The sequence below is a fragment of the Aquila chrysaetos genome, chromosome 6 (genome assembly GCF_900496995.4).
Source record: "Aquila chrysaetos chrysaetos chromosome 6, bAquChr1.4, whole genome shotgun sequence".
NCBI classification, from domain to species: Eukaryota; Metazoa; Chordata; class Aves; order Accipitriformes; family Accipitridae; genus Aquila; species Aquila chrysaetos.
The window spans coordinates 27,851,368-27,863,863 of record NC_044009.1 but is presented as its reverse complement, the minus strand read 5'-3'; the positions used below and the strand labels follow the sequence as shown (position 1 = coordinate 27,863,863).

The 12,496-nt window shown below is 36.1% G+C and overlaps 2 protein-coding genes across 11 annotated transcripts in view; both read left to right on the top strand.

The window, feature by feature from the left end:
• Positions 1-12,421, top strand: part of OSBPL6 (oxysterol binding protein like 6) — a 111,660-nt gene extending 99,239 nt beyond the window's left edge. For all 9 annotated transcript variants that reach the window (XM_030019105.2, XM_030019111.2, XM_030019112.2 and 6 more), the window contains 2 exons: positions 439-561; positions 1,517-12,421. In XM_030019105.2, coding sequence (XP_029874965.1) covers positions 439-561; positions 1,517-1,625 — 232 coding nt within the window. In that variant the 3' untranslated portion in view covers positions 1,626-12,421. The remainder of the gene's footprint in view (positions 1-438; positions 562-1,516) is intronic.
• PJVK (pejvakin) overlaps positions 2,155-12,496 on the top strand; it is a 28,412-nt gene continuing 18,070 nt past the window's right edge. Inside the window, exon 1 of one of the 2 annotated variants that reach the window (XM_030019118.1) lies at positions 2,155-2,255. Coding sequence is in view for 1 of the 2 variants with exons in the window: in XM_030019114.1 (XP_029874974.1) it covers positions 2,243-2,255 (13 nt within the window). In the remaining variant the exon portion in view is untranslated. The remainder of the gene's footprint in view (positions 2,256-12,496) is intronic. The other variant, XM_030019114.1, reaches the window with a different exon arrangement.

The following is a 12,496-nucleotide window of genomic DNA, read 5'->3' as shown; positions in this document are numbered from 1 at the left end:
TGCTTTACTCAGTTGAAGGAAAGTAGAAAGTATCTTGTTGGTATAGTAGAGCTATAGAGCAATCTTTGGGCAGAGGTAGGATTCCTCATAACAAACTAGAAAGACAGGCTCTGAAATGTCTTGCCCTCCTGCTATGAATGGAATCAACACTAATTCCCTCCTAAATCCCAGTTCAAAGTACTTCAACGTTTGTGATATGTTAAAGTTACTAAAGAAAGTGTATGCCTTAGGCTATAGGTCAGGTACATGTAGCTGGGGAGTCACATCTCGGTTATTCTTATTTTATGAGGTTATGACTAGATCTGAAAGTGGGTACAACACAGACAGGCTTGGCTTGGCTTGGCTTGGCTTCTGCTTGATTTTTATGATGATTGGCACTAGAAAATCCTTGTCCTAGACACTGTATGATTGCTATAGGACCTGCTGTTATTCATACAGGCTTCTGGAGGAAGGAAACGTAGAAGCGGCAGCATCTGAGAAACAAAGAATAGAGGAACTCCAGAGAGGTCGGAGGCGTTACATGGAAGAAAACAGCATTGAATATGTACCCAAATTTTTTAAGTGAGTCTATTTATTTCAGTAGCAAGTCTGTTTTCTGTAGTATGACTGGACAAAATACTACAAGAATTATCACCAACGTAGTCTGTTAATCATGAAAGCCTGGAAAATGGCAATTTTAAGAAAAATAATCAGATACCTGATCTCTGCCTGAAGCAATTTTTACATAGTTTAAAGCTTCATACTTGAAAGATCATTTTCTCACAAGGGGCAACAGCTATATAAGCCCACTGCTCCCCTCAGCCAATGTTTTTTGAAGTGCAATAGAAGTATAATATTAGAATCTAAGATTTAACTATGTTATTGTTTTACGTCATTGCATAAACAAAGTAATAAACAGTGACCTGAAAAACAATATCATACATACATATATCTCTCTGTAAAATGTATATATAAATGTATATATATCTACACTTATGTTACAATTTATTTTTGAGTGGAGCAGTTTTTTGTTTGTTTGAAGCATTCTTCTGAAACAAGGGCTAGTCCTACCAAATAGCCTGATGTTTACATGGCAAATCAAAAGTGAAAAGGTTGAACGTGCTTGATGCAGTTTTGTAGTGGAAGATAAGGAAAATATAGAGGAGACAAACGACATAAATGGTAAAAGACTTGCATTCTGCAAGCTAGATCTCTTGGTTGATCCCCTGCGCATAATCAGAATCTGTAATGGCCAAAGAGGCTTTATGTGGCTCTAAGACCTGTTCACACAGATCAGACAACACATTTGCGATCTTGGCTACTTTCTAAACCTTCCACTTTTGACACAGGTAGAGGCTGATTTTTATTGTTAAATCCCTGACTGTTCTTGTGTCCTTTAGAAATAGAAAATCAGATTTAGTATTGGGTTAGATCAGAGAGGTAGGGAATATGATTTCATATTACATAAGAGCAGAGATCTATGGTCAGAACTTTTTTTCCCCCTCTTTCTCTCTCTTTTTTTTTTTCCTTTCTACAGAAAAGTTATCGACGCTAATCAAAGGGAAGCCTGGGTTACCAATGACACCTACTGGGAACTGCGAAAGGATCCTGGCTTTAGTAAAGTAGAAATTCCTGTACTCTGGTAAACTGAGAATGTAGATCTAGTAAACATATCACTCTGAAGAAAAAAATAACTATGCACAATATGTTTCTAATAGCTAAGCGTGGTTTGTGGGTCTACGGAAAAACCTATCATTCACATTTATTTTCATCTTTATAATGGACTTTTGAAAGTGCATTAGACCAGGCCCCTGACCACTTGGATCTTTTTAATTTTGCAGCAGCCATTAAAAAAAAAAAAAAAAAAAAAAAAAAAAAAAAACAGAAACCTTTTAAAGTTTCATACGCTGAAAATCCGGAACAAAAGAAGCAGATGAGTTATCCAAAGTCACTCGGAAGAGATGGTAAACGCAAAACTGCAACCGGTGCTTTAAACAGACATTAAGAGTAATATAATTTAAATTACAAAAAAAAAAAAAAAAAAAAACCAACAAAAAAACACAAAACAAAAGAGGAAGAAAAAGAGAAAAAATCCATTTTGTTTCAACTATTTTTGTTAAAAACTCTTGGGTCACAACACTGTCATTTCTGGCTTCAGGTTAGTCCTTTGGTGTGATGTGCTTGGACTGGCCTTTGTCAAAAAGATACGCTTTTCCGGAAGCTGTTCCCATTCATATGCCATAGTTCATGCCTTAAACAAAATATGAAGATGTACAGTAAGTAATTTTAAAATATGTATGCTTAGGCTTGTGTGAAGGGCAGATTTTTAAAGCACTAGAATTTTATCATGATATAAATATTGGAGAACCTGCATTATTTAAAATCAAAAGACAACCAAACATCTGACTGTATTTCAGAGGAATGAGATCTACTGTACATGCTTTAGCTTTGGGAAGCTGACTGTATATTCAGACTGAAAAGAAACTGCTAACTGGTTGAATTTGATACAATTTTGGTAAATGCACATGAATTGCTTGTCAGAAAGTTCATATTCTAAATGACTGATGCTGAGGTGCGATCATCACTTTTACCACTGGCTAGACATGGTCTCACAGTGAATCTCATTTCCCCGTAACTGTTCATACAATTAGAATTCCCTGAAGCTTTGCAACAGCGTTAAAAGCACAGAAAGATTTCATGGGAAGCTCTCTGGCTTCTCTCCAGAAGCTGGACAGTACTGTAAATACAACTATTTTCTGCCACACACACTGTTTACTTTACTGGCTCTGTTTTTTCCCCATCTGCTTTTCCTATCTAAATTTATATTTGAGAGTATGGCAGAGGCTCCCATGCGTTGTAGCTAACAACTACTACTTGTGTTGCCAAAATAGCTTTTGTGCAAAATTATATTTTACAGTTTTTCATAAAGTGATTCTATATTTTTTGATTAAGAACCAAGTCTCTTATGTGTTGCTAAGCCTCAGTTAATATATGTGGGAGAAGGCTTGGCACTTTCTATTTGAAAATCTCTGAAACGTTAAACAGTAGGAGGGCAGATTTTAATAAAAGGAAAAAAAGTAATTTTATTAGGTAAAAACTGCATTCCATATGGTATGATCTAGTCTTCCATTTATGCGTGTATTATACATCCAGGCACTGATGATAGGTTAGGTGTCATGCATATGCACTGTATCTCTTTCTACATGTACACAGCGTACATAGTGCACTTGAATTTTTCTATTTAAGATTGATTCTAGTACTGAGACCTAAAAAAAATTATTAGATAGGTATGTGATCCTGCCAGCAGAGCTGCTCGAACAGTTCTCAGTAGATTATGCTGCTTCTTTTTGCAGAGTCAGGTCCCTACAGAACTGAGATTACTTTGATTATTTAATATGCATTTAGTTCTCCTCCTTGTTAGTATGGCAAAGCAACTGGCAGAGCAACTAGCTACTAATGAATTCCAATTTCTTCACACAGTTCTATTATCAGGAAGAACTATGAAAACCTAAAGAAAATATTAAGTAGACTTTATAAGAATTGTGAATGCTCATGAATTGCTTATGAATATTTGGTGTAAGAAAACCTGTGTGCAGATTAACAGGATTTCTTCCAAAGAAAATTTTGAATTATTCAAAGAACGATATCTTTTTTTTTCCTCGTTGAACCTAGTCTGATTTTTTTTTTTTTCAGTTCTGCAATTGTTATTATAAAAAAATGAAAATATATAAAAAGTTTGGGGTTTTTTAATCATATTTGGTTAACTTCATCCTACTTGCTTTAATGACACTACACCATTAATCAAATTGGCACATTGTGTGCAAAATAGCAATTAATTATTCTGTGTCACTTTCCTTAAAAAACGTTATTAAACATTTGCCCACATCATGCTCCAGTCTATGTGTGCAGTTCACCGTGATATTAGAAAGCATTATGTGTGTATAACTGCAAGTACATTTCAGGGATAGAAACTGCATGTCCTCAAATTTTTTTAAAAGTTGTTTTTTAATTTAAATACAGAAATAAGGTCTTTAGTTTTACAGTGTTCTGCTAGTGTTTTTTGAACGCCAGTATTTGCAATGCAAACTGAAACTTGGTGTACACTAAAGATGCTACCACTGATTTAATTATTTTTTACAATTGTTTATTTGACACTCATTGAAAGAAAAATAACATTAACATTTTTAGAATAAAAAAAAATCTGTGATATGCTAAATCTTTCTATTGAAGGCACTTTTTAAGCAAGTAGAGGAGACACAAAACAATGCATCACAAAATATTTGCAGTCTTTATCAGAAATTAAAAAGTGCTAGCAGATGTACCATAAAGCAATTTCTTATAGTGCAGAATTCTATGGATTCTGTGCAAAATCTTTTATTAAATTTTTCCTGTAACCTTGGGGGACATCATGACATATTTTGTGCTGTTTCTAAAGAGAATGGGTTAACAGAGGATAGGTCTGGGGGCTTCTATCCAAATTATAATTTTTAGACAACCCATGAAATTTCACCAGAGCTGAGTTGCGGGGGATAGTGGGCTTTCCACATCCCCTGCCAGTGTTGCAGGGAGAACGCGCTGTTGGCTCCTTTGCAGCCTGGCACCCATTGTAAGTGCCTCCTGCTTTTCAGCAGGGCTGCTGCTCGGTCGTCCCTTCCCAGAACATGGGATTTTTCCGCCCCAGGTGCAGACCTTCGCACTTCTATTGAACCGCATGAAGTGTCTTCTGGCCCAGTCCTCAAGCCGAGCAATGTCCTTCTGACTGAAGCTCTGCCATTTGTCGTGCCATCTCATCCTCCTAATTTCATGTCAACTGCGAACCTTGTTAGCGTGTAGTCTATGTCCTTGCCCAGGTCACTGGTGAGATGTTGATTGACACGGGCCACAAAATTGACACCTGCAGGGCTGTCCTCGTTGCTGTCTGCCAGCAGGGCACAAGCCATTTATCAATGCCTTTCAAGGCTGGAGATTTGGGCAGTTTTCAGCTCACCTCACTCCATTCATCCAGGCAGTATTTCCTTTTGAAAGGCATGAAAAATACTTATCAGCTCAGTAGATTTAATTGCTATAGGTTTGGTATGTGATGAAAATTAGTGCAACTCATTTGACATTTAAAACCTGTTAGACAATTTAAGAAGTTCTAACTTTTACTACAAAGATGTATCCTTTGCTTTTTCCTGTGTTTTCTCAAAACACCTATTTCTGTATAAAATACACAACGCATATGCTTTAGTTTCACAATAGTGAACTGTACTTTCAATTAATATTTCAAAAGTGTACCTTAATTTGTTCCCTGTTCTGGTACTGCAGATATGATAGGTTAATAATAGCCATTTTCATCAAATGTAATGTCTTATAAAGACTTAAATAGCTTCATTCCTATTTTAGATCTGTATGAACAAGCTGGTAGATTTTTCAGCATATTAGAAATTGTTATCTCACTGGGAGATACAATTTGAATATGAGTTGATTTTCGTACAGTATCACTGTGATTAAAAAGTCATCTGGACATTCATTCTAATTTTAGACACATGTAAGTTGCATGAAATAAACTTTTTTTGTATTTGGCTTTAAAAGTGAACTCTTTTCATCTTACAAATAATGTTACCCTTTATTTTTTTCTCATTTTGAACTTCTGACTCTGAATGAGCTTGTAAGGCATTTGTGGGTTGTATTTGAATAGCACATGCTAGGCATATGTCGAGTATTGCAGTACGTATACATGACACAGTTTTGAAAGATATTGCCCTTAATTTCCCTACTGAACACTGTTAGAGCTTTATGGAAACAAATTACACAAACCTTAAGACACACTAGGAGCCAGTGCTGGTCCTGCCCTCATGGGCACCTAGTGAGGACCTTGCATCTGGGCCATGCCCTCTGATTCCCATGGAGGTAACATGGGATTTTCTCACCCTTGAACCAGGCAGAGTGGAGCCCAGTGCAATGCAGTCTTGCTCATAGAGTTTCTCTCAAAATATCTGAATTTTTAGAAATACCCTGGAAGGGTGGGGAGGTTCATTTGCACTTGCACATAACCAAGAGGGCTGAATATGCCAATTCTCTGTGACTTTTGCAAAACTTGCTTTCACTAGCAAAGCTCTGTTAGTATAGGGAAGGTTTGTGTGGTCTCCTTGTTTTATAGGATTTTGAATATTGTCTGGTGCAGAGATAAACACTAGCTGTTTAACATGCCGTTGGCTGCAGTCGTAATCTGAGGAATAGCTCTTATTTTAGGTGTCATTACTAATACTGGAGCTGCATAATGAAAATAAAGGAGAGTTTTCAGATTAAATCCACCTGAAAGGAAAGAGTATTTGTATTCATATGCTAAAATGACAGGAGGGGTTAAGTTAGAGAGTTTGGCCCAGCGGGGGGAAAAAGATTAATGACAGATGTCATGTTTAAGAAACACTGGAATGGCCTCACCGGTCACCCTGTGTTATACACAGACCTGGGAGAAAACTTAACAAAGTTTACCGTGTCATAACCACTTACTCTAGCAGCTACTGGGGCTGAAAATACTATCTTGGGTTTTCTTCCTGTCTGTCATTAAGTAACAGTCATCAAAATTGTATAAAACTTGAACTTCCTGTTTAGAACATATATTGATAAAAGTCAGAGTAGGTAGGGATACAGCGGCAGCTAAGTATTTTGTTCATGTGCTCAAAGTTGCGAAGGTATATTTAGTATAAAAAGTAGTATAATTTTCTACTTTACCATCCCTGGTTACTTTTATTATCATTCTGGTATCACTCAGAAGTAGTTTCATGGAGAAAGGTCTTTTGTTTTTTTATTCTTTTTGTTTTTAACAGAAGAATCTGGACTAAGTGTGTTAATAAAGTTTAATTATTCCTGGGGAGGATATCTCCCTGGGCTCTGTTAGAACAGTGAATGGCAGCTGCAAGAATGTTGCAAATCTCAGTAAGCTCATGGAAATGGCTTATTTACAGCAATTTGTTTTATTTTTGTATTATATATTGTAAGGAATCTACTTACAAAAGCAAATACATTATTCGCTCTTTAAACTAGGGAATGTAAAACACCTTCATTCATTAGCTTTAGTGTAAGCTATGTCTTTCTTCCACTAAACTGAAAAGCCTCTTTATGAAATGATTTTTATATGGTATCTTGCAGGTTTAAAAAGTGATAGTGATGTACTTGTAGGTGTTTTATATACCTCTCTCCTCCTTTGTCAAGTATTGTGGTATTACAAACCCATCATATCTTTATTTTTTTTTTCCCTGCCTTGCAATCTTTGACAAACCTCAGAAAAGAAAAGGGAGGGAGAGACTGCAGTGTAGAACAGTGAAACTAGTCACAGCAGCTCTGTCACTGGCACAGCTGTAACAAAATAGAAAGTTTTCTAACTTTTATGAATTCAAATGTCAACAGAGCTGCTGAATCCATTTCAGGCAGGTTACCTTAATACTATTTTTCTTTCCACTGATCCATGACAGCATGAAAAAAGGGAATATTGATGACATCTGCTCAGAATTAATTCTGAAGGTGAAAGGAAGTTTTTATTCCTTTTATAAATAAAAGTGACTGTAGCCAGCATTTGGCTGAAGGTGTATTGGTAATGTGGACTAAGAGAGTTACATATTTTATAATTAAGAAAACAATAAAGTTGGAATATATAATCAGCAGTGTGTAATATATTCTGCCTTGACCTATGAATAATTCATTGAAGTATGGTAAAGCTACTTCTTCGTACTCCTGGAGCAATGACAGATGTTGTCTCCTATGAAACACTAGAACATGTTTCCATATTGACTGCTACTTTTAATGGTCTGCATTAATGAAAGAGGGCTATCTTATGCTAATGTATAGTGTTGCTGGCCCAGAATATTAGGGGTGCAAAAATGGAAGAGGTGAGGAGATTCCTTCAAAAAGTCAGAAGTGGGTAACTTATCTTTTACACCCTGAGCGTCAAAATGATGTAAGTACTATACAAGAGCAGCACACGCAGCGATAATATTCAACCAGAACTATTCGTCTTCACTGAGGTACTCGCTTCTTGTGCCAGTCAGTGTAGCCACACATGCAACGTCTTTTTTCTGAAGTTGCATTACCATTTATGATTGCACTTGTGGCCCAGCAGTTGATCTGTCAGGTCCACTGAGGACAATCGGTGTAAGAGTCAGGATTGCAAACTCAAATTTCTTTTCTAGTAGTCCTGTGCTGAATGCTCCCTCTCTTCCTTTGTTAAATTCACCTGAACAAGGAATATTACAGTACCATTAACAAAATGAATATAAGTTTAATCCTCAGTATTTTCCAGCCAAAGGAAAATTCAGGATAGCTTATTCAACTGTATTGAAGAAATACAGATGAGATCTTAAATTATCTTTGTATTTGCTTAATATTTTATAACATATTTTGAGATTGGATCGCCAACAATAAAATTATACATAAATATATTAAACTTGCGTTGTCACCTATCTTGAAGTCAACATTGAAAATTATCATTCCAATCTGAGGTTAGAAATTAGGTCTATTTAGTTCTTGAAGTAAGTGTTACTTATTGGAGAGGACTTTGCTGCTCCAGACCTCCCAGCAGGTTAGTGCAGAGGAAAAAACATTTGCTGTAAACTTTAGCATGATTTGTTAATGATACTAAAGTATTCTTTCGTGGTTGAAATATAGTGTAGAAAATTCAGATCACAATAAATTATATTTTCAGCTGAGTCTCAAACAAGACCTGACAATGAGCTGAGAAATAAAGGCTGATGAGTGTATTCTGGTATGTAGGCATAAAAGCAAAGATGGCGACTTCTACCTTAGTTAGGCTTTCGCTCTACTTAACAAAAGCACTGTTCTTGTTCCTTTATAATTATTTCTAAACTAATTATTTTCAAACATTCATTCCTCACTAAGAATTAATTACATGTGAAGTTTCAGTTTTAAAAATTAAACAGTGTTTGGAACTCCACAGACATGAAGAGTGGTGCTTCTGTCTTGCACCTAGTGCTCAGACCTTGCTAAATCTCCAGCTTTCAGAGCGGGGTGGACCTATAATGCTTACTCACTAAAATTTAATCCTTGGACCAAAAAGAAATATCAGTGGGCTTTTCTGGATGGATGGGGTTCTACTTTGTATATTGATTTCTGTCTATGTTATTTACTATAAAATAAGTAAGAAATCAAGCTGCTAGCATCTGATGTCTGAAATCTTTTCCTTCACCAAAATGCATAACAAACTTCTTGTTCTTTATCTGTTACTGCTAGATTGTCTGAAGTGGATACTTCAGCATGTAAAAAGCCATCACAAAATTAAACTACTGTGGTATGCAGAGAGATCATTATCATAGTTCTATATTAGGATATTAGGTATATTTTCTTTGTTGTAACCATTAGCAAGACTCTTCTTTGGGTCTTTTTCTGCTTTCCTTTGTATAATTAACTGTTTGGTGAATTATGATTTCTCAGTATTTCAACAGCAAAGAATTCTGTATTTTCTCTCATTTTTTGCACAAAGTTAATATGAATTGACAATAATGTCACACTTTTTTGGTGAAATTAGATCCCATACGCACATGTATGAAATGTAGTAAATTTTAGTATTTATACCTTGCTCAGACTCTGAGAATGCCATTAGAAGAGTAAGGTCTAGATTAGTTGTTAATTTTACATTGCCTTACTGAGCTTCTTTGCTTTTAACAGCCTTTAATTTCAGATGGGAAACAGTCCTGCACCAGTTCTTTAGCAGGCCAAAATGTCAAAACCTAAATAGCTAAAAGAGCATTCTTTACTGATTGCCCATATCCCTGTGCTCATTCTACAAAAAATCCCAAATCTGTTGATTTCTTACACATCTCTTTGTGTAGCATACTTGTAAAAGGAGGTTCTCAGAGTTTTCCACTGTGATTATGCTATTATGTCAGCTAGAAAGGTATACAGAAGCTCGCTTTGCATATTTTAAGATGAATTTTAAAGTCAAATAGTTGCTTTCTAGATGCCTGGCATATAAAGCCAGTGCTGCTTTTGAGTACCAGGTAGACGGTGTCTGTTTTACAGGGGAATAACAGACTGCAGCTAGAAAGATTCTGCGTTCCTAGATGCAGGAGGCAAAATTTTTTCTGTTGTTTGAAAGCAATAGAAAACTGTTACTTAAGGGAAGGAAAGAAAATAAGAATCATTTATGTACACAGCTACCCAAATGTTGCAGAAGGCATTATTTTTGAGCACTGTAATATTAAACTTGACCTGCAGCACCCTTAATTTTATGCTCAGAAGTTCACTGTGGGCTTCCATAAAGAAATGAAGAAGAAAAGGATACTGGAAAAAAAAGTCAGTACCATAATTTCTAAATAACTCAATATAAAATTGATTTGCAAATATTTGTTTTGAAAACCATATAAGCTACTTAAAGTATCACAATTTTTAAAAGCCCAAGTTTAGTCCTTCATAGTACATTCAGTAATTTAACATTTAAAAAAGTAATCTTGATTGCTTTCCTGCAAATGCATTTATTTGTGCTTGACTGTTCACAAGTTTGGTATATCTTTCAGGCTGATTCTTCTTTACATCTTATTAATTCTGACTCCAAGTACTGGCTCTAATTGTCCCTGTAAAAACACTTCTATTGCTTACTGTTACTAAACATCAACAGCTGAGGAATAACGTAGCTAGGATATTATTTGTATATTCCAAATCTATAGACTTTTATTTCACGTGCAAGAGTTAATCAGCAATGCACATGTCAGATTTGTTTTCTGCTTCATCTGCTTGGACTCTGATCTTGCACAGGCATCAGTATGTACTTAGCATAAACATTGCAAACAGTCTGATTGGATTAAGTTTAAAAGATGTAGATACTAAAGTTCAAATAAAAAGGCTCAACAGCGACATTCGTAAGAAATCAAAACAATGTACCTGGTTACACCAGGCTTTACAGTACTTGATTTTTAATTCCTATATGCTTAAACAAATGAGCACCTACGCAGATGAGGCTGCGCTGCTGTTGGTACTCCATCGAACTCAGTGAGCTTCCGGGTGAGTGGATGATCTAGCTGCCCAAATCTATTTCAACTGTAGGCCTAACATACAGTGAAGCCTAGGTATTCAACTGGGTACACTTAAGCTTGATTTTGAACATGTGCACTGTCTTGTGGAAGATAAATGTGTGAAATACAGCTGGTTTGGCTGCTTGCCAGTCAGAGCAATGTATTTGACTTTCCTTTGACTCTCTTGCATTTTGGGACCTTATTCTGGGGCTTGTAGTATTTAAAACCCAGTTAACTTCATGTCTCTGCAAAGCTCAATTATGTATGACATTTGGAAGAAAGAACAGGAGATTAAATCAATGACAATTCATCATATTATGTCTCACTTTGGCAAGCTTAATTGTAAGAATATTTGCAATTCCTACCCCTGTTTCCCTGTACTTTCCCCAGGATGGTGCAGCCCAGAGTGAGAGTTGCTAGTACTGTATGCCAATCAAAAAAGGAGACTAATCTTTCTGATTTGCGAAGAAGGGGGTGGCAAACTAAGAGCATGCTCCTAATCTCAGCCTAGAAAAGCATGAATGTGAGAAAGTGTGTCCCGTCACTCCTTCTAGGCTTTAGCACATAAATAGAATTGCTTTTTTTGGTATATCAAGTTCTCTGGCTACTTTAGAGATTGAACCTAGCCAGGAAGGAGCAGTAAAAAAACAGATTTAAGTTCCCACATAATGCAGCTGCAACACTTATTCTGTGTCTTTGCACTTGTGAGTTGGTTTTGAACATACTGTTGTAGTAATCCAGAATGCAGAGGCCTCACACTGACTACCTCTCATGCAATAAAACCCAAGCTCATACAGTAGTTAATGTTGATTGCAGTTGAGTGTCTTTTGGCCACGTGATTCAGGGAGGTGGTAGTGGGGGGAATAGTAAACAAATTAATTTAATGAAGACTTTATTCCAGTGATGTATGTGGTATACACAATACCCATAATACCAACTCCAACTGAGGGAGGTCCTACAGCTTCTGGTAGGAAATAAAGGTGACCCTGGCTATGCTGTAGTTTATGTTGTACTCTAAAATGTAACAAAAGATGGCATCTGTTTCCTTCGGGCTGAGCCGGATTTATCGGGATATTGTGTCCAAAAACCACACACACACTATTCTAGTTTTTGAGGAAACGTGATGCTCTTTTACCTGTTGCAATGTAATTGGATAATGCATGTACAAATGACTTGTTTAGCCTGCCAATGAATGTTGCTAATGCCTTACCAAAAAAAAAAAAAAGCATATTTTTTGTATTTTTTTCCTCAGAGGCAAATCCAAACAATGCTAGATTTGGGAAACTGTTTACTGAAAAGCATTTTCTAATAGATCTCTGATGAAGTGCAATTGTATAATTATTATTGTTCAGTGCATACAGTACATTGTCTCCATCACTCTGTACACTGCTGCTATTAGTGCTTGTTCTAATAAATCTCAATGTACACTGTTTAAACTGCTATCATCTGTGTTCTGATTTATTAACATAAACGCTTTAGAATATGGTTCTTGAATGAACTGTTAAGTGAAT